Raw genomic sequence first — 27,861 nt, 5'->3', positions numbered from 1 at the left:
GATACGTCACCTTTTCCCCCCACTGTGCAGCTGTGGGCCGCTCTGCAGTGCTTTGCACAGTTGAATGGGTTTAGCTTTCATTTATTTTTCCCACACCACAGCTTATTCTTTGGTGCGTTGCTTCTTTGTTACAGAAAAAAGAAAGTCATAACTGCTTTCTAGCAAAGGGCTACAACTTTTCATCTAATTTTCAATGAATATATTTGGGAATTTTAAAGGACAAATATATTCCATCATGAAATTCTTTAGAATCCTTTGCATGCCACGTCTACAGGTTAAAAAGTGAAAGTCCACTCCATGCAAAGTTTGGGATTATTATTTATTAAGTTGTCACAATGCAGTCCCGCTACAGATTTTTCATTAGTGTCAAGAAGTCAGCGCATACACACAGACACACACACACAAACAATTGGAACGTACCATTTTGCTAAAACCCATTGTGACATGAGTTACTTGTTAGTGCTACTAAATGTGAAGTCAAAATACAAAATTAAAAAACAAATAGAAGTGCTTTCCAACATGAATTCAAACCAAAATAAAAATAAAACCAAAGCCATCTCTCACTGCAACTTCCTCTTTCACACAACTGCAGACACTTTGAATAAATCCAGTTTTTTTTATGCCCTGCACTACTGTGACATTTTCTTTTTACGTGTCCTGCATGTTGCATAAACTATGATTTCTCTAAGAGTTTATTTTGTTTTGTAATACTGTTTTTTATGTTGAAGGAAATGAAATTCTTTGTGAAAGCTTGGAAGAAAAGTAAAAGACAAGGCTGCACCAACACACAAAAATAAAATACACAGCTACATTCGGATCACAGTTCTAATCCTTTGTGCGACAACAGACTCGGAACAATGTAAAGAAGGGTAAAACAGCACAAGTCACACAACGAGTCACATGTTTAGTGTTATTACGACAGTTTAGCAGCTCCAACTACCTGGTTAAATAGCCCTAAAAGATTAGAAATGACTGAGAAATTTTCTGTTTTTGCATTGAAGCAGAGCCTCTGTGAGTCAAAGTTACAGCATGGTTTTGGAAAGACTTATAAAAAAATGTTGCCATGTCTTTATTTTTTTTATATAAGAGTAACCTGCTTTAGATTTGACCATTTTTAAGCTACAAAAAACATTGACCTGGTTAAAAACCATTCGTTCACTAACCACCGTCAGTGGCTTCCACCCGCACAGCTTAAGGTACTCTTGACTCTAAGGCTACGGTCTAGAGGTTAGTTAAAAAAAAGAGAGATGCTGTTCACAATATGGTGAATGTCTTGCCACCTCATACATCTCCATCTTCGATCCGGGCGAGCTGCCTCTCCAGCAACTCGATCCTCTGGTTCTGAGCGAGGACAACAGCTCGCAAAGCCTTCATTTCTGCCAACAACTCTGTCAGCATGTCATCCTGAAAAGGGGGAAATTACAGACTTAGATAAATAGATACATAGATAGATACATTTCTGAGCAAGAAAAAGAAAATGGACTGCTATCGCACCTCTCTTCTGGGCCTGTCTGCGTTTCCGTCCGTCTCCCTTGGGGTCACTTGCTGCGGTGCTGCTTCCTCATCCATCTCCCTGGTGGCGGAGGTAGGTGTAGATGTGTGTGTTGCTGCGTTCCCTGCTGAGGTTGGGGTGCTCCCCGAGTCCTGAGAATCCAGTTTGGGCTTGCCTCTGAGGGTGTCTCTTTGCTTGGATGGAGGGGCGGTGTAGCCACCGCTCAGAGACACCAGGAGCGGTGGTGCATCCTGCCCGGCGATCCATTCCTCAGCCAGCAGGGCTGGCTCCAAGCCCGCTGTGTCCGGGTAAAGGTCTACCTGAAACAGATCTGACTAAGAAAGCAAAACAGAGAGAGGAGACAGAAATCATTTATCAATCAGGTTTAATTTTTAGTCTGTGTGTCTAAAAATGACACTGTGAGCAACTTACTTTTCGTGGCACAGTCATAGAAATAGGTTCCACCTTTCTTTCATGTAGTTTATAGAACCTAAAGATGAAAAGAAATGAAATTAAAAAAAAAGTTTTGGCTGTTCTTTTTTACTTTGAGAGTTTTAGATTATCTGTACTGCACTATAGTACATCATGTCATATAGGCCTATAGGGTACACCAAATTACAAGAGTCAAGGAATAAGTACGTCAGTCAGACTTTACTGCATTCTCAATAACGTCTAGAGCAGGTGTAGGCAACCCCGGGCCTCGAGTGCCACCTTCCTGCATGTTTTCCAACACTGGACACACCTGAACCAGGTAATCAGTCATGAGTGGGGACTCAATTACCCGGTTCAGGTGTGTCCAGCCAATAAGAACATGTTTTAAGTCTTAAGAGAGAGTCCATGGTGCTTACCGGGCTATTTCACATTTGTTGACCTCCACGCCTCTTTTACAAAGGAAACCAGCACCTCTCTGTGGCTCTTTGCTGCTGTATAAACTGAGGAAGTGCACGTACGGGGACTCATCTGTCACTTCAAAATAGCGGATGGTGCAGTCTCCCTGAAAGACAACCGTTCACAGTGATAAGTAAAAAGTATGACGAACTCTAGGGAGTCCAAATTTAGTACTTTGTGGTATCAAAAAAAAAACTCCAGTAGAATAAACTGCAACAGAGACCATTAATATGAAACAAGTAAAAAAATTGGTTCTTTCCGCCATAATGCTGCTATAATTTTGAAGAAGTGCCAATATGTTGATGTTGAAAGATTGGGTATAGACTAAAAAATTGTTGCATATTTCTGAAAAGCCATAATACAAAATCTTTTGTTAGAATCAGCTGATTCCATATATCTCAAAGAATTACAGTCGGTGTCACCGGTTGACATCTTTACTGTTAAACAGTTGCAAACTTTCCAGAGTACTGCCAAAGCTTCACCTTTCCACACAGGTAGACCATGTTTGTGTCCGGATCGTAGAAGGGTAACAGAACTCCGTTACTCGTGTCCATTTCCTGTACAACAACTGGCTCCGACAAGTCTTTCTGTTAAGACACAAAACATCACTTACATTCAAATTGTAATGATAACATTTTGAGTGCAATCTATTTCAATGCCAAATTGAACTTGTACATAGTTTGATGTAGAGTTTGAGTACATAGAGAAGGAAACTTTATTTAGTGGAAGTGATACTCACTGTATCCCACAGAGCTAGCTGCCTTTCACTCATGCGACTGAAACCCGTGGTTAGGATCTTTCCATCGGCCAGGAAAACGGCCCTCATGGGCCTCGTACCCTCGTGGACCTTCTCTCGCACCTAGCAGAACGACCCTTTGTATGTGACAAACCAAACTAAAAGATGGAACCTACCCCCATGCCGTTAACAAAAGACATTTACAGCAGAGGTATAACCTTAAGGACGATGCCTCTCCGCGGGTCAATGATGCGCAGGGCCTTGTCCTTGCACACGGTGCAGACGGCACTGCCATCTTTGTTCCAGCTCACGCTGTAGATCAGGTCGGGGTGGGACTCGCTGAGCTGGTACACCAGCTCCCCTGTGCCCACGTTCCACACACAGATGGTGTTGTCACAGCCTAGAGAGGGCACAGAAACAATCCGACAGAGTCAACAGAAGACTACGCCGTGGAATATCTTTAGAATAAAGTACAAGCCATTTTCAGCAGATATACATCAAGCTGTTTCTTTCAAGACTTGTCATGAGGGGTGGCTCTTCATAGTTAAAGCAGGAAATCCATCCATCCATCTTCTTCTTCCGCTCATCCAGTACTGGGTCGTGGGGGCAGGAGTCTAAGTAAAGGTGCTCAAACTTCCACTTGGGGGGACCCCTAGGTGAGACGAGAGACGTATTCTCTCCAGCGTGTCCCAGGTCTTCCCCGGGGCCTCCGCCCAGTAGGACAACCCCGGAACACCTCTCCAGGGAGGCGTCCAGGAGGCATCCGGACCAGGTGCCCGAGCCACCTCAACTGACTCCTCTCAATGTGGAGTAGAAGTGGCTCTGCTCCAAGCAGTAAATCTAAATTACTTTCTTGATATGATAAGAATCCAAACTTCTGTTTGATCCAGGGACTAAAAAGAATCCAGACGATTGAATCCTTGAGTAACAAACAGGTCTTTGACATTAATAATTAATATAACAGACAAGGCTAAGACATTGTTCTTTTAAGCAAAACAACAAGACAAAGTAATAAAAAAGAAGTTTCTCATAATGCAGTAAAGGATTACCCTTACTGCCTAATTCCTATTTGACAACTTAGAATTTACTGTCTATTGGTCATTCAGAACATTTCCAAACGTTCTGAAATAACATATTGAGTTGTCATTGAGTTAATGTTTAAGATTCCTGTTCTTACACTATTTGGGTGATGTGATCTGGGTTAATAAACTCCTACCAGAAGTCATGTGATACGACTCTGTTTTCCTGAACTCATCAGGATCCCCGGATATACAAGGAGACTTTGGACTTTATAAAAACCGCTTCCGACATTCTTTCCCAACAAGAGTTTTGTGTGAAGTACAGAACTTCTTGTGATACTGATACCTGCATTTTTTCCACATATAACATATACTCCATTACACCTCTTTGTTGAAAACACTTTGTAGGTCCTGCCTGATAAAAGTTTTGGGAAACCTTTAACTTTGTGTGCTGATACAATGGCTCAATAATTAGCTGCTTTTGCAAAACAGTTAAGCAAACAAGTCAACTGTTATGGAAATGATTACAATTATGTTTATTTGATGCCTTTTTTTAGGATACTATTGGTTTATGAACTTCTAAAGTAATCTCCCTTTTGAAAAAAATAACAGACTGTAAGAACGGAATGCATTTTTCTGAGAAATTGCACTCCCTTTTCAAACTGGCTGGCACATCTGTGACGCAACAAACAACTCTTGTTATCAGGCAAAGATTGTTTTTTTATTTCTTTTGACATTTTAACATTGAAGTCAATGTGAAACTTCTCCTCTCAGACAGAAATGTCCACAATAACTTTTACAATCAAGAGTTGCATTTAGACCCTTATTGACATGACAAACATCATCATTGACATTTTCAGTCGTTTTACCTGCAGTTAATAGGATGTTGTAGGCACTTGGGTGCCAAGCCAAGATTCCCACTCTTTTACTGTGTCCCTCCAGAGTCAAAATGGCGTCAGTCATGGGGGCTGTCAGCCCACCATCTGGGATCTGCCACACCTTCACATGAACAGAATATGATCAACTTACTGTGCTCCAAAAGCAACTTAAAGACACCATTTCTGTGCAAAACCAAGTCCTTATGATGTGGAAACCAAGGCTTCCACATTGTAAAATACCTTCACAAAAGGTTTGAAATAAAAGCATTCATATATTTATTGGCCATTACAGGGGGACTATGTTTAATCTGGCAATATCTGATCTAAAATCAACATTTATGTAGATATACCAAGCATTATCTACTGGTAGCTGTGGTCAGAATAACTGTTTCCGGCAAGCAATACAGCAAACTGATTATAGACCGCAAACCCCCAAGACAAGCCTCAACTTTTGACAAATCTACCTTGACTGTGCAGTCTTCTGAGGCACTTGCAATGATGTTGTCATCGTGAGGACACCACTGGATATCCAGTACTGGCGCTGCATGTCCACAGACCGTAGGGCAGGACTGGTCAATTCTGCCACTCTGTTGAATAAAAAAAAATAATTTACAGAATATCTGATCTGCAAATAACTTCATCAGACAGAGAAACTTCACGAAGCTACTTAATTAACTGCTACTCATAGCTTTTCACATTTAGAACCAATCTACTGCTTAATGGAGATGGTCCAACCTTGCTAATCGGAACTACAAGGAAGGCCCCTCCTCCTCCTGCTTCAATTATAACCGCAATGAATTTGGGGTTGACGGCGCAAAGGGGGCCATCCCACGTCACCCGGGACACCCTCACGTCGTCGATGCAGTGCTCGGACTTCCAGGCCTGTGCGAAGACGTGCCGGAACTTGCTCTGCCTGACCACTCCTCTCCGGAACGACATGGCTGTAAGGAAGGGAAAGAAAGAAGGAGGCAAAATCAACCTAAAAGGTGAAACAAGCAGGTGTGTATACACACAAATGGAAAGTTAGCAGCTGAATTGACCAATAACTCTTTGTTGGTCAGTTTTAGAGCCAGGTGTAACCCTTATGGCATCCTAGGCACGTTAACATCAAAAGTGGGGTCATCTGGACCCCACAAGACTCTGCGCTGAACTTTTTTTTGAAGGATTTTTCATCTTCACTGGTGTCCGTGGCAGACAGAAAATCCTGTCCACCTTTGTCATTGGAGGGATAACACATCAAAAGAAGGGTAGGGTCATCTGGACCCCATAAGATGGCACGAGGGATAAAAGCTAATATAGTAGGGGGTGGGCCAGTTTACCAGCTAACTGCTAGCTAAGTCAGTCCCTATAACTCCAATATAAATACATAATAACTTTACAACAGAAATAAGCAGGATCATTTTGTAGTTTCTAAACATTCTTTTGAATTCCAAAGTTTATCAAGACATTTTCTAGGAAAACTTAGGACCATCCATCCGCCAACTAAAGCTCCAAAGAGGATGGGTTTGTGTGGCAGGACAATGACCCAAATCACAGAAGTAGGTCAACAACAGAATGGCTTCAGCAGAAGAAAATACGTCTTCTGGAGTGGCCTACTCCGAGTTCTGACCTGCTATGGCATGACCTCAAGAAAGCGAATCACACTACATACCAAAGATTTGAAATGTCTCCTATCTTTTGTGTAGATTTGATTAAAACTACAGAAAATACTTGGTTGAGGTTTAAGCTGACAAAGGTTTGTCAACCAGTTTTGAGCCTACGCTTTTCATTTTTTATGTGTTGTGTTCAAAAAAACACATGAAAACGTAAAGTATCATGTTTCCTGGCATTTGTTTAGGCAGACTATGTTTTTTCTAATGTCGTGACTTAGATATACACCATAATACATTTTCTGTTCAATTCATGTATAAGCCCAAGTACTTAATTTACTTACAACTATATCTACGGAATTATATTTTAGATTGAAAACAAAATGTTCTTTCTGCAGTATGGAGATAAAACCACAAACTGATGGCCACTTAACTATTGAAATAGATGCCATATACATTGGAATGAGTTAGAATGAGACAGACTACGAAACACACTTTCGTCGAGGGGACAATTTAGCATCACCAAGGAAGCATTTTTTGGAGAAAACCATAAACTTTATATGTTAACTTTTATTTATTTTATTTAACCTTTATTTTACCAGGAAATCCCATTGAGACTTACATCTCTTTTTCAAGGGAGAATTGGGCCAAAAGGGATCAATACAAGAAATTAAAAAACAGTTAAAACAATTAAAATAGAAATAAAGTACAGTAGAATACAGTAAAATGCAATTTAAAAGAACAACAGGGCAATGAATATAAGGTTAATTAAGAGTGGTACAGATAGATCAATAGTGATATGTGGAGTGAGTGAGTGTGACGCCATCCTTTGAAAGTGACATACTCCAGCGAAATGAAATCAAGTCAGTCGCAATATTTTTTTACAATATGGACGTCGCCATGTTGGAACCAGACATCATCAATAAGCAGCGATCGCTCTGAATCAATTAGAGTCCATTTTTCTTTGGCAACCACTTTTGCCAATCAAGAGCGAGTTTATTGCAAGTCCCCGTGGTTTAGGAAAATCTGTCAATCAAGCGTTTTGAACAATTGACATTGTTGAGGCATCTGATTGGCCAGTTTATAACTTGGACTTCATAACAAATATCATAGAACGAATAAAGGTATCACCTCAAGAATGATTATTCTGACAAATTTAACAACTGAGTAATAGCTGTTTATTTCTCTATAGAAGGCTATGGGATTTTGGCTTCTTGGAACCAGCAGCTACTTCCTGTTTGGAACTCTTTCCAGTTCTCTAATACAGTCAAAGCAGATTTGAGATCTTAGATTTGAACAAGGGCCTTCTCAATGACACTAACACAAATAATAATTATAACAAATGGCAATTTAAAGAAATAAATGAAATTATTTTGACATTTTTTCTTCCTGAAAACAACATACCATGTGTTTAATGTTTAAGGAGTATTAAAAACCGGCACAAACATAGATAGTTTATGGCAATAAAGGGAATGTTTTCCTAAATGTGGTTTTATGGAAATTCAGGGATTGAGTTAAACCTGAGAGGCTGGTGGAACCAGCAGGCAAATTCTCTCATAGGGAGAGTCTGTCCCTTTAAAGTACAGTCAGGCTGCTGGATGGACAAAAGGGCATGATCTGCCTGAAACCAAAACATGCTGTGGCAGTAAAAAAAACATAGGGGAGAGGGGGTGGGGAGCTGTAACCTCAGATGAAGAGACAACTCTATATATTATGCTCCAGTTATCTGGACAAAACGTGCATTCACGTGCGTAAAGATTGCGCAAAAATATGATTAACTGTGCGCGCAGAGGCTCAAAGCTACAATTACAGTGTGTTCTACAAAGGCGCCCTCACGCACTTTAGGATTATCAACATTCTTTCCGCATTTCTGCTCCGGATCCTTTTGTTATCTGCTTCACAATACATGCAGGGCTGCAAAACAACTGCAGCGAATAAAAAAAGGTGCGACTTTTTAGGAATTGTGGGTATTTTTTTAAATATGTATATAAATATTTTGGGTGCATACCTGTTTGTTTCTCTTAATTGAAAAAGAAAGATCACAAAAAGCCGCGACTGTAACAGGAGGCCAATCAAATAATCCCCCTGCAGGCAACGGTAACCTAATCCTCTCCTGCGTCCAGGCAGGCGTTCACGGCGACTGCGCAGACCTATAAACAAAAACAGGGAATGAAAAAACTTATTTGGATCATTAATAACCCAACACGCCCTCCCTGTTCAAATTAATTCCAAACACGCACTAATAGTAAAAAGCCTTACGTGATGGAGCATGTCCCCCCGCGCAGTTGGAGAGCCCCTCCAATGGCGATGGAAACGGGATCAGCGCTGGATGGCGACGGTGAACGTAGAGATGCGGATTCTTTCTGCCTCTTCTCCTCTCCAAATGCCCGTTTGGGAAGGCTGGATTGAGCGGAATCCCCGACACTTCCGGTTGATGGCAGGATGTATCAAAGACACGCTGGAAACAAGATGGATATCGACCCCGCGCGCTCACGTTCATCTCTGGGACACAGTGAATGTAAGAAGAGCTCATTTAGAACATAACAGAAAAAATAATATTTAATATTTTGCGTAAAAAATTTAAATAATATTTAGCAAATTTGTTTTGTTATAATAATGTATTAAGAATTGTAGGTTTTTGAAGAATTCCATTTTTTTAACTTATTTACGCTTTTTTATGGCCAAATCTATCTATACATATAATACAGTTTAGAATTTTTTTTACATAAAATATTTGTAAAATAAGAACCGAATTCATTATCCTTTAGCGCCACCCCGTGTCCACTCTTAACATCTAACTTCTTCCGTTTAAGATTGTACTTGTGTTTCCAGTGCAACAGGTGGCTCCGTGGCGCAATGGATAGCGCATTGGACTTCTAGGCATACGTATAGTAATTCAAAGGTTGTGGGTTCGAGTCCCACCGGAGTCGCATTTTTTTGTCCTTCTGATTCCAAATGACATTTTGGTCATATTGTTTCGTGGTGTATTATAACTACACCAACCAACCTCATGAGAAGATAAATATACATTTCTATGCTCTTCTTTTTGTGTGTGATGTTTTTTATTATTAAAAAAAAGCAAGAAAGCCGCCAGTATACCAAAAATAATCGTAAATTAATTAAAAAATGCCATGTTCAGTAATTTAACACTGTTACAGTTCTCATAAAAAATATGATATGCAGAATAAAGTTTGAAATGTAAAATTATAGATTAATATTAATAATAATAAAACTATTTTTAAAATGCATTATATAGCTATTTAAATTCTATATTCATACAGTCTACAACAAATACTATTTTACAAGTCAAATTTTTAATTCGACTCAATGGCAAACAGAACTAAATTCAATAGGAAAACAAAACAGATGAGCTATTGTTTCCACACGAGATTAAATTGAGTTGCACCGGGTGTATGTTAGGCTAGTTAGATGTAGCCTGTTAGCTTTAGAATATTGTCATCGTACGCAGCTGTAAAATGAGCATTACGTACACGATTTTTGAGGCAAGACCATAAAATAATTGGAAATTTGTATTTTTTCTCGCATTAGCGGAAGTGTACCGCCCGACACTTTTGGTCGAAGCCTTTTCCCTGCTAGCTGTCCCGTCTCGGTTAGTTATCTGTGCTGTCTTTCTTAGCTAGCTACATTAGCATATGGGTGTCAGAGTTAGCAGTGACTCAACCGGCGGTGTCTTTTCCCCTCCACGTCTCATATTTTGGACACGTCAAGGTAAACCTTTATCGCAGAACCAGTTTGAATGGTGGCTTTCTGTCTTTTGTTGCACAGCTAATGACAAACGACGAACTTTAAGTAAACACAAGTGCTTTTGTTTCTGAACTTTTACTGTCGTTTTTGAGGAGTTGCGGTAGCTGTAATTTTGGTTGTTTATGTGTAAGCAGTTTATACTAACCCTGTTGTCTGTTTTTAGGAGAAAAGCAAATCTTTATTGCGAGCCAGGAAGCTAATGCTAATTATCAAACTTGATTTTCTAGCTGTTTTAACTCTTGTCACATTTCTATTTTCTTTTTTTATGGAATATTTTTTTTTAAAAGCTTTACTAAAACAAGAAGTAAATTATAATGGATTTACATATTGTCGATATTTCTTTTCTTGTTTTTGTTAGCTTTCGTCACGTTAAATAATTAATATCCGCAAAATAGGTCATAAGTGAAGTGTATTGATTCTCCTGGTGACCTTTGACCCCTTTGACCACGTGCACAGATCAGTTTCAGGAAGCAGGGGTTCTTCAAAGAATGAAATCAGACACTAAGACAGAGCAAGCAATACAAAAAAGCACGTTTATTTCATAAAACATTATTAAAAGATCGATTTTGAAATGTTTTTATTTTATGGATGTTCAGCTAAATGGAGATATTAAACAAAACTGTCACTTTTTAAAAGTGGTTTGTTTTGCTAAAACTCAATTTCAACCATAGCAGCCTACAAACTGTCAAATTTTACTTTTGTTTTTATGATAAACAAAATGCTAAAGGATTCTTTGATTTTTCTTTTTCAGGTTCTTAGCTCTGCGTATTGATTTTTGGGGGGTGTGATGTCAGAATCGAAGACCCCCACTCCCATCCCTGCAGGCGACACTTATAAAGGCTGGGTCTTCAAGTGGACTAATTACATCAAAGGCTATCAGCGGCGGTGGTTTGTCCTCAGCAATGGCCTCCTGTCGTACTATAGGTACAGTTTTTTTTTTTATAATTACACACAATGAAATCTGCTTTTCAGAATGGCTTCAGGGAAAAAGGCGACTCTGCTACAAAAACACTCCCTCATATAAGCACATATTTCTGTTCTTTGGCAATTAAATCCACTTTTTTTAAAGTTTTTTTTTATTTTGGGGAGATTGTTCCTTGTTGTGAAGTTTCTGAGTCATAAATGTGTAAAAATACCCAACAAAAGCTGATACAAAAAATGTTCTTTTTATTTGTTTTCACAATTACAATAATCTTTTGCAGTTAACAGGAACTGAAATGACATAATAATTTTTATTAAATTAATTCTGATTAACGGTTCATGGTGTTAGAATAGAGCTAAATGTTAACTATTATTATCATTGTTATAAAAGTTTTAACTTATGTGGGATTTTTGACCTCATTACAGAACTTTCTACAATAAAAACTATAGATTTTCATTTAAATATTTAAGGCTGCAGGGATTAAAGTTACATTAACCTTATGTGTTATTCATTTTTTGGTCAATAATTATATTTATTCATTTATTGAAGCAGTTAGACTTGAAGAAGGATTTTCCCCTCAAGCTTTCAAGGGATTCATCAATTCCAGAAACTTACAAATGCAGATGGCAAAGCAAAAAATATAAAATACTGACATGACTCACAAAATTCAGAAAAGAGGAAATTTTGAACGGATGTGTTACACAATGTCTGCATTCGGATGACGGTCTGAATTTACTCCCTATTCCGTAAAAGACTATACAGTGCCCTGGAATGGAACACAATTCGGGTGCAATTCTCACTACTAATATGATGTAATCTATTTTCTGAAGTAAGAACCTAATAAATACACATATTTTACATCAATCCACCGTGTTCTGATGATGAAGACTTGGATAATTTATTACAAATACATGAAAAAACATTTTTTCAAGTGAAAAATGCAATGTATTGTAATTTAAATTCATCAATGTAGTCAGCATTGATGCACACTGTTTCTCACAGAGGCTTCTGGGACATTTATAAAGCATTGGATTTTTGAATTGTAGTTTTGGACAGTTAGAAAAAACATTTCGTCTCATCTATGGATACTACGAGTGAATGACAATATAAGAAAACTCAAATCTTGAACATATAGTGATATAGTGCACTTATTGGTGAGTAGTGAGAGAATTTGGACACAACTTCAGCTATTTGTTGCTAGTTTTATTTTAATGACCAAATCGGATTTTAATCCTCCAGGATTTTGATAATTTCTTGTCAGAAGAAGGAAAAAAATCTTCAGAAACTGGTATTTTTGAGCAGACTTCTTGAAGATTTCTTCTCATGAATCTGCATGGGCACAAACAGAAGTCATCACATATGTGGCAAGCAAAAAGCTCTGTTGCAACCTTCCATTAAATGCTGCTGAATCGCTGTCTCTCAAGTTGTGACATGTTGCTGAATCACTTTTACTAGAGGTTTTAGTTTCAAACTCAGCTCTTCTTACGTCTGGTCCGGACACAGAGGTGGTGATGAACAGAGGCCTCTTCCGTTAGGTGCCCTTGGTAACCTATGGTGTAGTTCACACCAGATGATATTGCCGCGATCCTCCGTGGCCGGCTCGTTCCGTGCAACGACCATTTCGGCATCTGCTCTATTTTTGTGCGCCAGCTGCGAGTGATCCACCTCAATTCTGGTAGGAAGTTGTTTTAAGACACGCGAAAATCCGGTCAATTTTCAAAATGTAACCAATTTTTCACAATAAAATTGACAAATGCGATCATATTTTTGTATCTAAAAAGACTGTAGAGATGAAAAAAAAAAAACACAAAAAAATCCCAGACCCACACAAACACTGAGAAACACACACATATCAACACATTGGGCCAACTACAGAGCGGTGGGTTGTGGGTTTGGGTGTCTGATGATGACAAAATAACCTCTAAATAACCACCACTGAGCAGAAGCTCCTGTTAACCATCGCTAAAAAAAATGTGTCTGGTGTGAACCTGAGGTTAGGCAGAGACTGCGCACACTGAGGGACTGCAAAAATGGAAACTAGTAAATATATAAAGAAATAAATGTACTAACTGTTTTGAGGAAACATTGACTGTATGTGAGAACTGGACCGAGTGAGTGGGGTGTCATCCATAGAAAATGGTTTACATCTCTGTTGCCATTTATTTTCGTGATACGGATGCTGCCATTTTGGAGCCACACGATGTTAGCAAGCCGCTATTGGTTCCAGTCAGTGTGAGTCAGCGTTTCTATGGCAACCACTCTGGCCAATTAGGAGTGCGTTTGTTGGAAGGCCACACCCTTAAACTGAAGCTGTGAAACCACATACTTTCATTGAGGCATCTGATTGGTCAGTTTATAACTTAAGTAGAAATCCAGAAAAAAAATATTAGGATTAGCAAGAAAATGCTAAAAATGTAGCATAGCAAGAATGTTTATTCTGACCAATAGAATGACAGAGAGTAATTTGTTTATTTCTCTATAGAAGTCTATGAGATTTTGGCTTCTCAGAACCAGCGGGTACTTCCTATTTGGAACGCGAGGGGGGTGGAGTCACTCAGTCCAGTTCTCTATATACAGTCAAAAGGTGTAAATTTGCTGGTTCAAAGGGAGTTTTCAACATTCAACTGTTTAGTTACATTTATAAATGTTGTATTTTGTCATTGCAGAAGCTTTATGATCCTCCTGGATGAGTTAGATAAACCAGTCTTTGAAATATTACTAACTTCTCAAGAAAGTTTTGACTGTTTAAGCTTAAATAAATCTAATGTGACAAACTTCAATGACTAGAACTAAATTTATTTAGTAAAACAGCAGGCGGAGCTTCTTTTGAGTAAAAAAATGACAAATGCCGTATATTTATATCGTCACAGACCCATTCACACACACATTCACACACTGGTTCCTCTGCTGACGAACACTGGCACCAACCTCCCATCAGAGGCAATTTGGGGTTCCCTGTCTCGCCCAAGGACACTTCGACACATGGGCGGCCGCCCCACCGCTGTTCCACGGCCGATAAATGACGCTTTCTTTGTCAGGACCCAGGCGGAGATGGGTCACACGTGTCGCGGCACCATTAACCTGGCCACAGCGACCATCACCGTAGACGACGCCTGCAACTTCGTCATAACCAACGGCGGCGCCCAGACGTACCACCTGAAGGCCAGCTGCGAGGTGGAGCGGCAGAAGTGGATCACCGCCCTGGAGCTGGCGAAGGCCAAAGCCGCCCGCATGCAGGCCGAGTCAGGTAAACCAAACGAAATAAAGGACGGGAAGTCAAGCAGACAGAAGAGAAACAGTCACGCCTACGCCGGAAGAATCTTTGGTTTTGTGTTTAAATCAACAAAAAGTGACGTCTTTTATTTCTTTATTTTAAACAGATGACTCGGGCGACGACTTCTCTCCGTCCTCTCCATCGGCGGCGCCGGGAAAAGGCGCGGGGTCGCAAAATCTAGAATTCCATTCTGCAATGAGAACGCTGGGCAGCAAGGTGGAGGATCTGAGCACGTGCAATGACCTGATCTCAAAGCATGGCTCCGCCCTCCAAAGGTCAGACACTTCTCAGTGGTTTTGTATTCCAGGAATCAGCAGAAACGTGTTTACCATTAAAACACAAAACTCCGGTTTTATTGCTGCACCTTTTTTTTTTTTTTTTCCTTTAAAGACCCAGTCCAATCATCTCTTGATTTATTGTAAAAGCATTCCCAGTGGTCTGTTTTAACCCAAAATTAAAAAAAAAAAAACGTTCATTTTCCAGGTCGTAGTATTCTGCAGAGCAGCAGTAGTTGTGGGTGGGACCATTGGCACAAAGAAACCCCGCCCCCCTACCGTTGTTGAGAACTCGCAGAAGAAAAGTGTATTTTCTATGTCACAAATAAGCTCTTTTTAAAATAACTTTAAAAAATCTGCTCCTGATTCAGAACAATATAATATGAATAAATAAATACTCAGAAATGCAGTTTTAAGCTTAAGATCTTTTATCTACGTCCTCCACCACCAGAAAACGGCTACAAGAACATGTAAGAAGCACAAAAAAACACAATTTTCATAGGAGTGGGCCTTTAAGTTGTTTTTAACACCAATTGTGATGCACAGGTTTATAGCAAATTCTTCTCAAACTGGATGTTTGTTATTTCAGGTCTTTGTCAGAGCTGGACAGTTTAAGTTTGACCGGAGAGGCGGGGGAGAAGATCCGGCAGGTGACGGAGAGAGCCACGCTGTTCCGCATCACCTCCAACGCCATGATCAACGTAAGTGTTCTAGTTAGGGATCCATCATTAGCTGATGTGCTTTGGTTGATTCCTCCTTTCAATGCTGTCAACTCCACTTTCATATCTTACCTCAATTTTTGAAAATCTTGCTTGTTTTCAGTACAGAAGAGTTGAAGAAGTTTTGTAGGAACCGCGTCTTTGTGGTCATTCATTATCCTTTTTTTGTGTGAATGCTTGAAAGTGATTCTCCTGCTCCTTTACGTACGTTTTTTGGCATGCAAAAACTTAATTTTTTCAGCGATTCTAGCAATCTTGGTATCAAAACATTCAACTTGTTCAAGACGTTACTGCTTATATTTTTTGTATTCATTAACTTTATAGTTTTTGAAATATTTAGCAAAATATGCCCTAAAAGAAATGAATATGAAAGTCTTCAAACATGGCATTTTAAGTAGATTAGCAACAAGCCTTTAAATATATTCATGGTCTGGTTTAATATTTTATAGTCATTTAAAAAAAATGGAATTTACCTAATATTTTTGTTAAATTTGTTATTTATTGAGATTTTTATAAGCTAATTTAGAGTTTAGCTTCTATGTTAGCAACATGCTAACGGTTTTACCTAATTTAGTTCACTGAGACATTTCTTTAAATAACCTTGAATGGTTTAGAAACTTGTTTTTTTTTCATCCTTATATATTTTTTTTTGTCTTCACAACTGGGCCGGATTAAACCATTTTTAGAGCCATATCCGGCTGATCTAGAAAATGCAACTCCAGGAAAAAGTGATCAAAACTTGATATCAATGACTGAAACTCATAAACTGTTCCATAGATCTGAGCTCGTCATGAATTCTCATGCAACACATGCAGTATTCATGTCATTTTTGGAAGAAAATTGATTTAATTTTGCAGGAATTTTAATGAAGATAAGTGAAAAATGTTCAATGGATCTGAAGATCCTAAAGCTAAAGTCACATGAATTATTGTCAGCTATTTTTACTAGTTAATACTAATTTTTCTAGCTGATCGTTGCTTGATTCTTCATTCTATGTCACAGAAGTGCTCTGTTTAAACGATACAATATAAAACCTAAATCTATCAAATGTATTCATTTTTAATGTGTTACAAAAGTGACTCATTCTTGGCATATTCTCAAGATCAAATGACTTGGAATCGGATCAGAGCCCCAAAAACCTGATGGGGACATCCCCATTCCAGTTCTAGTGTTTGTATTTCCAGTATTTTCTCACCAGCGTCTTCCTGGTTTTGTGGTTAAGAGTTTTTTTTCTCCCTCTGGTGCCTCCAGGCCTGCAAAGACTTCCTCACTCTGGCTCAGACTCACAGCAAGCGGTGGCAGAAGGCGCTGCAGGCCGAGCGGGAGCAGCGAGTGAGGCTGGAGGAGACTTTAGAGCAGCTGGCCAAGCAGCACATCCACCTGGAGCGGGCGCTGAGGGAGGCGGCGCAAACCAACCCGTGCGCCGACAGTAAAAGTGCGTCCTAACCCCCCTCTTCTCTGACAGTTTGTTCCAAAACGTGCAAATCTGGAACAGAAATGTCTTGTAGGCGTTTCTGGGCCTGGAAAAGGAGAAGTGAGTGATGACGACGATAATGAGTTCTTTGATGCCATGGAGGAGGCTCCGGAGTTCATCACCGTACCCGCAGACCCTCAGTTCCATAAGTCAGTATCCGCTCACGTTTGTTTAGCTCATATTTACACACATCTCCCTCTATGTTCAAATGACTGTCCAAGCAGAAATGAATGCTGCAGTTATGAATCCTCCGTTTCAGAAGGTCGAGCAGCAACGTCAGCGGCTTCAACAGTGAGATCTACCAGGACGACCAGTCGGTAAGTTCCAGGTTTCATCAGAGATGTCTGGATGTTTTTAAAGTGACAAATTATGGGAGAAAATCCCCATAAATGTGTCAAACGGTTAAAATGTGAAAAAAAGGCCTAAAAAGACACAGAAGTGGAAATGATGGTTAAGATGTAGGAATGAATGAAAGTAGAACAATCGGAAGGAATTTAAACAATAAATCAAAAATATATTCAGTTATTTAACATTTATTAACCTAAAAGTTTTCTTTTTTTTACTAGTGGATTATAATTTGATTGTCAGATCAAACCATAATTTTTACTATTAAATATGCTAACTTTAATGGTTGTCATGTGTTTTTTTTACTAGAAATGTATGAAAATGAAACTAATATTTGTTTAAACAGTGTCATTTTATAGTTTTATTCAGGATATCAGAATCAACAAAATGACAAATAAAAATAAAGAAATTATATTTATCACATCAAAAATATTACAATGAAACTTCAAGAATAAACAAAACATAAACGTCACTGTTTTGTATCATTTTACACCAAATCCGGAAACATTCGCCTCAGTTTTTCCATCCTCAAAACAATCCTGACTACAGTATGGGTAGATTAGACCAACTTTTTGACCTGTGGGCCAACAAAGTTCTAAAATTTGACAGATAATCCACCTCATAAGAGAAAGAAAAGTCATCAAATCTGGAGGAAAATCTTTCAAAATTGTTCTCATTTTAGCGCTAATTGCACCAATGGGTTTATGATCTTCAGGAAAAACCATAAACCTGGAGAAATGCTGCGTTTGGGTGGTGTTGGAATGTTGGAAAACACATAAATGTAAAAAAATGGTAATTCTACCAACACTAACTTTCTGCACCTGAACAAATATGTTTATACTACGTCATCAACGAGGAAACACCATAACTATGGGGAGAAATACAAACAAAGGATTATCAGTATAATTTATATTTAAGAAACAAAAAAGACTCCCTCACTTTACATCAATATTTTAAAGACACCATCTGGGTCAGCTTCTCCACCAGCTAAAAAAACAGTCATTTTTAAACGTTCTTAATTTCATTTTTATTATAACTTATCCATATTCTTGACTATATTTGAATTAAAATTAGAACTTATTTCACTAAACTAAAATTCAGTCTTTTTTTTTTTTTTTTGATTACACAAAAAGCACTTGATAATTTTACTTTGAAAAGGAGAACCTACACTGACACTTTACTTTGAAGGTCTCTTTACTTCCTGTGATAGTAGCACTTTTAATTTGTTTCGATCAGGGTTGTCAAAATCCAAAACACACTTTAGGTCGCAGACCGAACAGGATAAACATTTATTAAACACTAAAAATACATTTTAAAACTTTTTAACATAACTATGAATAAAACAGAAATATTATTCCAGACTAAATCAATCTAAACCTTAAATAACTTTCAATGTTTTACCCTCCATAAAAATATATTTTGTAAAAATTATACAAATAACCTCAAGATAACATCGGTCCATTAATAAAAATAAAATAAAATGATCTGGAGGGCCGGATAGAATTACCCGGAGGGCCGGATCCGGCCCCCGGGCCTCGACTTTGACACAAAGTTTAGATAAATACTTAATATTCGACAATTTTAGAACGATAGTTGCATCATTGTTGCTTTACTCTTCTATGTTTATAAAGATTGTGAATCAGTGATTCTTAAATGCCACAAAATTCACTCTTAATATTAAAGAACTTCTTTTAAATAGATAAATATGTTTATATGTTTACCCAGAATGTATCGTTTTGTAAAGCATCTACAGAATTGGCATTTAAAAATCTGGTGTAAACAATCTAATTTGATTTATAAAACTGAACTCGATTTATCAGGAACAGATCGCAAATATCTGGATTCAGATACTTATTACAGCAAAACTCTCAGTTTTCTTTTATATAGAGAATTAATCATCACATTTTTTAAATATAATATTTTCCTTTTAGATTTTTAACCGTTGTGGCTAATCACTGAGTGACAGGAAGACCAAAGAGCCTTTCTAGGATTTGATGACTATATTAACAAAAATGATGTTTATTGGTATAAAAAGCTGCAGATGTTTTTGTTTCCCAGCCTCTCATCTCCATTCTCTGTCTGCTCTCCAGCTGAACGAAGAGCCGATGGCGACAAACCAGGAGTCCCCGTCTCAGGAGCTGGTTCCTCTAAAAAAGAGGCGGGCGCGCATCCCAGACAAACCCAACTACTCCCTCAACCTCTGGAGCATCATGAAGAACTGCATCGGCAAAGAGCTGTCAAAGATCCCCATGCCTGTGAGCTCTCACTCCCATCGACGTTCAGGAGTTCCTCAGGGATTCCTGTTCACACTTGTTCCTTTATAGCTTCTGGATGATTCTATTATGTCATTTTAAAACGCGTTTGAACAAGACACCAGCTGTGGAAGCATGGTTGTTTAAACACATCTTTCAGAATTTCAAACACTTTGTTTTCTTTTAGATTTCAAGTTTTTTTTTAATTTAGGAGAAAAATATAATTTTTTTGCCGCTATCAGAAAGTCATTTGCTATGAACAGCTTGATTACTTTAAACCAGAAGCTAAAGAAACAGGTTAATTGGGAGCTATTATAAATTAACACAATTTTTAATGTTTGCCTTGAAGTGCGTCACCTCAACATGATACATGCGTCCGGTCATTCTCTCAAAAAGAACCTTGAACAGAACTTCTGTGGTCGGCACTGTTTGCTAGAACGGCGTTAACACGACTACTACAAACACGCTGGTTCAATTCAACGAGCTGTTGAAGGAAAATTTAACTTTATTTGACATCTAAATCTATTAAGTTGATTAAACAATAATTGTCAGATTTTCTTTAATATATTTAAGTATATAAATCTAATAATGTCAAACTATGATTTTTATATGTATTTTTTAGATGTTTTCTTTTGTTGTCGCCTAGTTGCAGTTTGCTAAAACCACCACAAGGTGGCAGCAATGACACAAATAACTTCTATTTCTTTCTATTATTAAGCATTACTTTGCATAGTTACGTATTTACATATATTACTTGAAATAATACATTAATTAAAAGTTGAAGTGACTTTTGCAAAACAAAACACATAATTCTGTTTATACTTTCCTTTTGGAGCGATCTGAAATCACAATTTGTTGGATTTCTATTGAATGTTAACATGGAATTGCAAGGGAAATATTTTATTACATAATTTATCTTTAATTACATTTTTTTTATTGTTATTTTTTTTCCCTCTACATTTAAAAATCTATATTTTTTCCGAGCTATAGCTATAGCTGAAAAAAAAAAACAAGTTTGTTTTCTTCTTACAATCTCAGAACCTGATTATTGTTTTTCAGTGGGTCAGGTTTCAGGTTCCAACGTCTAATCAGTCTTCCAACTTGTCATCTGATCTTTGCACTTCTTCGTAATGCAAGAAGACAAAACGCACTGAGCTAAGAATGCTATCCGACTGAAGATGAGCTGAATCAGCTCATCAGAAGCTTTTTTGGCAGCTGCCTGGTGTTGAAATGAAAGGGCTTGAGAGGTTAGGAGTACGCCAGCGACATTCTAGAAGACACAGATGGATCTGTGGAGGAACCGGTTCTGATATTCATATTTAAGGAGGCAAACGGCTTTCAACTATCATGTGATGCTTTCATTTGAATTTTTAAATAGATTTTAGGCTAGATTAATAAAAGCGAATCACTTCCTGATTAAAAATATCATGTTTGTATTTAATTTGGGTGTTAAAAATGTTTATTTTGCCCTCCAGGTAAACTTCAACGAGCCCATTTCCATGCTGCAGCGGCTGTCGGAGGATCTGGAGTACCACGAGCTGCTGGACAAAGCTGCGAAGAGCCACAACTCTCTGGAGCAGATGTGCTACGTGGCGGCCTTCTGCGTGTCCGCTTACTCCACCACCGTGTACCGCACAGGGAAGCCCTTCAACCCTCTGCTGGGGGAGACGTACGAGCTGGACCGCCAGAGGGAGAGCGGCTACCGCTCCCTCTGCGAGCAGGTACGAGGTCTGAATCTCCAAGGTCGGAATTAGGGGACAAGAAAATCCAACTGAGTCAGAATTTAAGGAGGTTTGGTTCCTCTTTGGGCTTTTACCCAGTCAGCAGAAATAATAATTGCTGAAGAGGAGTTTTTACTCTTTTACGCTTCTACAAAGAGAACTTTAGATCAGAATTCTACTCTGACCAGTTCAGATTTATGCAGTTATTTTCATTCTTTGCTAAATTTTTGCTACATAAAAAATCCCTTTTTACTCTGTTTAAGAGCAATAATATTGCATAAAATACTACTTTTGGTCAAAAGTTACTAGTAATTACTTGTGTTCTTTAGGTGGTTAAAATTACAGTAAAACTAGCATGTTAACGGATAAAAATGAACCTCAAAGAATGCAGAAGTCTGAACTTATGAGTTTTGTTCAGAATTTGTGTCTGGGAGGCAAAGGAGCTGTTGGAGAACAGGTATAATGTGGCTGATGCATGAAAAGACGTAATTCCTGCATGGTTCACGGGACCATTTAAGGCTCAAGTCGGGAAGATTTCACAAATTAAAGAGAAAAAAACTCAGATTAAAAACATAAAACTCTGTTTGAAAGGTTAAATGTAGGAGTTTGGGAAGAATTCAGATTTGTCCTTACTTGTCGTCCAATCAGAGCTGCTGCCACGACCTGTGGCTGTCGAGTTGTCGCCGTCATCCCCGCCTCACACTAGACTTTCATCATGTGATTGACCGATGTTAACTTTTAGAGAAAAATCGTCCAGTTTGCCTTAAAATCTTTCCTGTTTCTTGAAACCTTTGTGATCACCGTGTAGCGAGTTAAAATGCAACAATTACAGTGCAGCCACCTGGAGAATTTGCTGAAAAACTTGCATTTAAGCCATTGTGGAATGGCATTATGGGATATGTGACCGTAGTGTAAAAGAAAAAACATTAGTAAATTATTATTTTATTTTTTTATTTTTTTTTTAGCTGGAAGTATATTCAGCCGTTCGGGGGTTAAGATTTTGTTCTAATATTCAACATCACAGTGACATCACCGCCCTGAAAGTTAATGTACTTTTAATCTAGTAAGTAAGAAAATACTAAACAAAAATAAATTAAATGTCATAAAATAGCATGAAATGTATATATTCAAAAAATGTAGGGGCGAGAATCATAATAATTTAAAAAAAAAATTAAAAACTGAATATAAATGATTATTTTATCAGTAATTTAGGGACCAAATCCATGCAGATAACTAATAAACACACATGTAAACAAATAACAAGTTTGAGACATTTACAAAAGTGTCACTCATTTAATTTAATGTTCTGTCCCTTATTTATTAACATTAAAATAATCCACCTAATTAATGTACTGAATGCTCATACTTACATCAAACAAATTATAAATTCAAATACATAAATACGTAATTATTGTTGGAGTGCAGAATTGATGGTAGTAGAGCGCCCTCTGGAATGAGCGTCTGTTTGTCTCTTTCAGGTGAGTCACCACCCCCCCGCCGCAGCACATCACGCCATCTCCGATCGAGGATGGACCCTGAGGCAGGAAATCACAGTTGCCAGCAAGTTCAGGGGCAAATACCTCTCCATTATGCCCTTAGGTATCCACAAATCTTTTCCCCCAGTGTTGATAGAAGTGTTGTGTAAAAACAAACTAGTTTTTTCAGACTCTAACTTCAGGTTTCGTCTGTTAGCGTTCAAAGAACCTTTGTCCTTGAAAAACCTTTTCTGTTTCTGTTTCAGGCACAATTCACGCCATCTTTGAGAAGGGCAACAATCACTACACGTGGAAGAAAGTCACCACCACCGTGCACAACATCATTGTGGGAAAGCTGTGGATCGACCAGGTGAAACTCAAACCAGCCGCTCTGTTACACGAGTCTGAAGAATTCCAGGTGTTCTGAGGTGAAGTCGGCAGCGGTCCAAACCAAAAACTGGAAAAAGAAGAAACCTAAAAATAACAAGAAGCAAATTACTGCAGTTCATTTCAAATTTTTTTTGTTTTGTTTTTAACATGTTCTTGTTGGATTTTTTGATAGTAGAGGATATATATAAAATAATTTCATATTAAAAGTGCGATTTCTTCATTTAAATTACATTGGATCAGAAAACTGGATGCTTGAAAAAGCTCAGACTAATGGTATATATACTGAAACGGGTGTGGCCAAAGTCCCTCCCCTGCATTTACCCTGGCCCCCTCACGCTTAGGAGTGAATTGTGATTCTGGCTCAAAACTGTACAACTATTTTGATCCGAGATTCCTTATTGTTATTTTTGCGCCACTAATGCTAGCTTGAGGCTATAAGCTCAAACAGAGTTCCTTAGTGATGGGGACAGGGAGTGGGGCGGGGTTACTCTGCGTTAACAGTCCCGCCCACAACCCAGAATTGTATTTCTAATGAGCTACTGCCTCTGTGCATAAAATATTTCTTTAAAAAGGCTTTTTGGCTAAAAACTTCACAATCATAGCAAAGTAATCACTGGGACTGATTTTATGCTAGAAAAAATACAGCTGGAGTGGGACTTTAACAAGAAATCTTATAACTCATGAGCATTAAAAAAAAAGGAAAATAGGATAAAAAGGCTAAATAACAGATAGAATTACTTTATTTTGAATGTTTTAAAGCCCAAAAATAATTAATTTTGTGAGTTTTTATGTACCTAATTGCAGTTTATTTTTGTTACTGTGACAAAAAACTAGTGGAATACATCAAAATGACTCATTTAATCAATCAACCTTTATTTATAAAGCACTTTTCATTACCTGAGGCAGCTCAAAGCACTGTACTTAAAAATGACCACCTCAACTCCGCCCACCCAACAAATGCTCATATTAAGAAGAAAATTAGACCAAAATGAGAATGTGACCTCATTAAATCTAAAACTAGCACTTTTCCTTATAACATAAATCTAAACTTTTGTTTCTAAAACGTTATTTATAAATGTCAATCTAACTGGTCATCATCATTGTTTCATTTTAAAATAACACCCTTAATATTGAGCCCTAAATTATTAGAATTTTTTTGAGTCTCAAATCATTTCCTAATTTTTTAGATCTTAGCTGTAGAGCAAAATTACCAATAATTGTTAAAAAATGTCTCAAAATGTTTTTTTGCAAGGATCAAATAGTTTGCTGTGCAGCATTTTGAGATTTAGCTTTAGAAGTTTTCAAGTAGAATTAATTTTTTTATTTAGTGAAAAGTTTCCTTTTTCTCATTTTTCCTATCAGTCTGGAGAGATCGATGTAGTGAACCACACCACCGGAGACCGCTGCCACTTGAAGTTTGCCCCCTACAGCTACTTCTCCCGAGACGTGGCCCGAAAGGTGAGTCCTTTGAGCCGCACTCTGAGTGTCAGCGTCTGCATCCAAACCTCCATCTTTTTTTTTTTTTTTGTGTGTGTTCTTGCTGCTCAGGTGACGGGCGTGGTGATGGACAAGACCGGCAAGGCCCACTACGTTCTGTCGGGCACGTGGGACGAAAAGATGGAGTTCTCCAGGGTGATGCAGAGCAGCCGCGGAGGGGAGAACGGGACGGAGGGCAAACAGAAGACGGTCTATCAAACACTCAAAGCCAAAGAGCTGTGGAGGAGGAACCCTTTACCGTAAGTGTCTTCAATATAAAGTCGATGTACAGACATGATGAGCAATCAGGATCTCAGTTAATGATGAGACCACGTATGTAATTTCTTTTTTTATCGCGGAAGGGACTATGCATGTTAATGAACATTTAAACAGGTTGATGTTAAAAGAAATACAACAGTTTAAGAGATAGACAATACACATACAATTATAAGGTAAGATACAGAATAAAGAATAATACTAATAAAATACATAATAAAATCTGAACAGATAATCATTTTTAAAATCAGAGCTTACTTTGTAAAAAAAAAAATCTTAATTCTGGTCATTTTAGACTCCAAAAGACACAATTTCAGCTGTTTTTTTAAAAATGGCACATGCATAATATACATAATTTAAGTGTTTTTTGTGTTCGTAATTCTTCAACCGTTGAGGTTCTCAGCCGATCGGTCTTTAAAATTTGGTTTTGAGCTGTTCTGAATTTTTGGTCAATTGAGAATTATGCAGTTTCTGCAGATTTTAGGTAGTTTATACGCAATTTTTGCAAAAATTTTACACAATTGTATGCGAGTTTTGCAAGATCGATCCGCAAATTTATGGCTTTCCACAACCGTTCCTCGTATATTTAATGGATTTTTCTCGTGGGAAGTTACAACAGGAAGTTAACAGCATGTACCACCGATGTACTTAGTTATTTTTTTTAGCTTTTTTTACCCATATTTACTAGCTTACAACCATTTAAAATACACATTTAGACTGTATATTGTGGGTGTTAATACGCTCACATACATTTCAACACTTGTATGTCAGTAATGCACTTTTTCAGCTCAAAAAGAGTCAAATTAAGATTTAGTAACAGGAAAAAATGTGATATTTGGGGAAAATGATCATATGGGGTCGTAGTAGGTAGTTTGTAAATCTACAACGACTATGTCCTAACTATGGTGTGGCTATTCATGTTAAGTTCACTGAAGCAAATATATAATATTTAAAATATACAAACTTTTTTATTACGTATATGGCGCACATATCTCGTCAGTTACGTAGTTGACGCTCGTCTTTTATACTTTTATTCTTTTTTACTATTTATTTTTTTACTTGGTTTAGCTTTTCTTTGTCTTGGATCCTCTTCGGGTCAACTGATTCTTAATACATCTGAATTTACGTGTAAATCTAATCAAACGGTCGTGGCGGTTTGTGTCCGTGTCTTCAGGGAGGGGGCGGAGACCATGTATTACTTCACTGCCTTGGCTCTGACGCTGAACGAGCCCGAGGAGGGCGTGGCGCCCACCGACAGCCGCCTCCGACCCGACCAGCGCCTGATGGAAGACGGCCGCTGGGACGAGGCCAACGCCGAGAAGCAGCGGCTGGAGGAGAAGCAGCGCATCGCTCGCCGCGAGAGGGAGCGCGAGGCCCTGAACCAGCGCTCCTCCAGTACATCCGAAGAAGGTGAGGGGAAGGGGGAATGGCGGCACTCGTTCACCTGGGACTAATCTCTAACCACGCATGGGTGAATAATCCAGTAAATGAAATAGTAGTGAAAAAACTCTTTGTCTTCTGAAAGCTGTCGATGAGGACTCTGTTACTGACCCTTCCTTAAAAAGCAAGTATTCCTCTTTCATCTGCGGCCTGTAATTCCTGCTTGTCTCTTGATTGGTTTCCATTTTCCTCACACATTTTCATTTTTTATATTTTAGGCGCCCCTCACGATAACTACCAAGCCCGCTGGTTTGACCACACAAAGGACAAAATCACAGGTGAGTCGGTCCACGTCTATAAGGGAGGCTACTGGGAAGCAAAGGATCAAGGCAACTGGGAGGACTGCCCCGATATATTCTGAAGCTCTTCCTGGACTTTCACAAGGGACTTCCTGGATGTCCGCCTCCCTCCAGTGGCTCTCTGTTGTAGGAGATCTCCTGAACTCTCACTGCTGTCTGGTTTCTCCCCCCTCTTTTATTTCGTTTTGATCGTACTCTCCCACAGTCGCAGCAGAGAAGTAGTCAATTTTCCTTGTCGCGTCGGTCGAGGATCTTTCCTTTCCTGCCGTCATCCACACTGTTTTTTCTTTGCTTCACAACTTTAAAAAAAACAAAAAAGGGGATAATATTTACACATCTATATGCTTAAATCATTAAATATCAGCTGGTGGCCTTCAAAGAAATTAATTTTTGTTTTATTGCTGATTCTGTGTCTTATGGTGATGAAGTGTGCTCGTGTAAAGCCGTCTTCCATTGTTTAAAAGAGAAAAAGATTTTGCTGTACTTCTGCGTACAAAAACACATAATCAGTTCATGTACTTGTCGACCATTCCCACTGTAACAACGTTTTTTAATGAAAAAATGTGCACAATTTCATTTTGCCTTAAAAGAAGCAACCTTCTGGGTTACATTTGGGAGAAAAAAAAAAAAGTTTCCGGTGGTTTCACGTTGAAACACTCGCATTAACAAATGTTTGTTAGTTTGAAGTTTTATTCAACTGGAAAAAAGAGTTTTATGATGACTCAGCTAAAATCCCAGCGAGTGCTTTTTTTTTTTTTTTTTTTAACAAAGGCAACACTTTGAAAACAAGCGTCCCACCTGTGTAGAGGTATGCAAGTTCTCTGACACCAAAAACATGAGGCGTCTGTGCGAGTGTGTCTGTCTGTGTGTGAGAATCTCAATTTTGTTTGTAAGTGTACTTAAAAATGAAGAATTAAAACAAGAATTTAAATGCATTGAAAATAACTGATTTTATAAATGTATAGAAAATATATTATCGGTAACTATATTGTAGTTTTTTTTCTTGTAATTTTTTTTTGGTTGTAATATTGGACGAGGATTTTTTTTTTTTTTTTAGAAAAGGGAGTTTACATACTTGATTAAGGTCAAAGACATTTGTCAGTATTTTGTATTAACACAAGAATCTGTAATAAATGCTGCAATGTCAAAGACCGTC

At 38.2% G+C, this 27,861-nt stretch overlaps 2 protein-coding genes and 1 non-coding gene across 7 annotated transcripts; 2 read left to right on the top strand and 1 right to left on the bottom strand.

Annotated features, from left to right (window-relative positions):
- Nucleotides 1–300: 300 nt before the first annotated feature.
- coro1b (coronin, actin binding protein, 1B) lies at nucleotides 301–9,003 on the bottom strand. The gene is made up of 12 exons (XM_024287836.1): nucleotides 8,862–9,003; nucleotides 8,611–8,752; nucleotides 5,749–5,954; nucleotides 5,478–5,600; nucleotides 5,005–5,134; nucleotides 3,335–3,516; nucleotides 3,120–3,239; nucleotides 2,863–2,967; nucleotides 2,341–2,486; nucleotides 1,925–1,982; nucleotides 1,495–1,827; nucleotides 301–1,404 (listed from the first exon to the last, which is right to left on the bottom strand). The coding sequence occupies exons 3-12, from the start codon at nucleotides 5,950–5,952 to the stop codon at nucleotides 1,282–1,284; spliced, it is 1,524 nt and encodes a 507-aa protein (XP_024143604.1). The 5' UTR covers nucleotides 5,953–5,954; nucleotides 8,611–8,752; nucleotides 8,862–9,003; the 3' UTR covers nucleotides 301–1,281.
- On the top strand, nucleotides 8,986–27,861 carry LOC112155857 (oxysterol-binding protein 1). Of its 5 annotated transcripts, none has more exons than XM_024287832.2 (17): nucleotides 8,986–9,120; nucleotides 11,119–11,291; nucleotides 14,328–14,536; nucleotides 14,670–14,838; nucleotides 15,428–15,539; nucleotides 16,809–16,992; nucleotides 17,066–17,180; nucleotides 17,291–17,348; nucleotides 19,467–19,631; nucleotides 21,104–21,349; nucleotides 22,828–22,948; nucleotides 23,091–23,194; nucleotides 24,577–24,672; nucleotides 24,763–24,950; nucleotides 26,141–26,376; nucleotides 26,492–26,530; nucleotides 26,625–27,861. In XM_024287832.2, exons 2-17 carry the CDS (start codon nucleotides 11,155–11,157, stop codon nucleotides 26,765–26,767), a joined length of 2,322 nt encoding a protein of 773 aa, XP_024143600.1. In that variant the 5' UTR covers nucleotides 8,986–9,120; nucleotides 11,119–11,154; the 3' UTR covers nucleotides 26,768–27,861. The 5 variants fall into 5 exon arrangements, with proteins under 5 accessions (XP_024143600.1, XP_024143602.1, XP_024143598.1 ...); XM_024287834.2 differs by lacking the exon at nucleotides 8,986–9,120 and adding an exon at nucleotides 9,989–10,331 and having other exon boundaries at nucleotides 17,294–17,348; XM_024287830.2 differs by lacking the exon at nucleotides 8,986–9,120 and adding an exon at nucleotides 9,989–10,331.
- Nucleotides 9,445–9,532, top strand: trnar-ucu. Its single transcript is given in 2 exon segments — nucleotides 9,445–9,481; nucleotides 9,497–9,532. It is a non-coding gene; the product is annotated as a tRNA-Arg (tRNA).

The sequence above is a fragment of the Oryzias melastigma genome, linkage group LG18 (genome assembly GCF_002922805.2).
Source record: "Oryzias melastigma strain HK-1 linkage group LG18, ASM292280v2, whole genome shotgun sequence".
Classification (NCBI taxonomy): Eukaryota; Metazoa; Chordata; class Actinopteri; order Beloniformes; family Adrianichthyidae; genus Oryzias; species Oryzias melastigma.
This window is presented reverse-complemented; position numbering and strand designations above follow the sequence as displayed.

What these genes read in the sequence shown, in the direction of transcription:
- coro1b (XM_024287836.1), bottom strand. Translation starts at nt 5,952, where the DNA reads ATGTCGTTCCGGAGAGGAGTGGTCAGGCAGAGCAAGTTCCGGCACGTC. An exon ending in CAGAAGACTGCACAGTCAAG is followed by an intron (nt 5,135 to 5,477) that starts GTAGATTTGTCA and finishes GTTCATGTGAAG; the next exon opens with GTGTGGCAGATCCCAGATGG. An exon ending in CAACATCCTATTAACTGCAG is followed by an intron (nt 3,517 to 5,004) that starts GTAAAACGACTG and finishes TGCCCTCTCTAG; the next exon opens with GCTGTGACAACACCATCTGT.
- LOC112155857 (XM_024287832.2), top strand. Translation starts at nt 11,155, where the DNA reads ATGTCAGAATCGAAGACCCCCACTCCCATCCCTGCAGGCGACACTTAT. An exon ending in TGTCAAAGATCCCCATGCCT is followed by an intron (nt 19,632 to 21,103) that starts GTGAGCTCTCAC and finishes TTTGCCCTCCAG; the next exon opens with GTAAACTTCAACGAGCCCAT. An exon ending in ACCGCTCCCTCTGCGAGCAG is followed by an intron (nt 21,350 to 22,827) that starts GTACGAGGTCTG and finishes TGTCTCTTTCAG; the next exon opens with GTGAGTCACCACCCCCCCGC.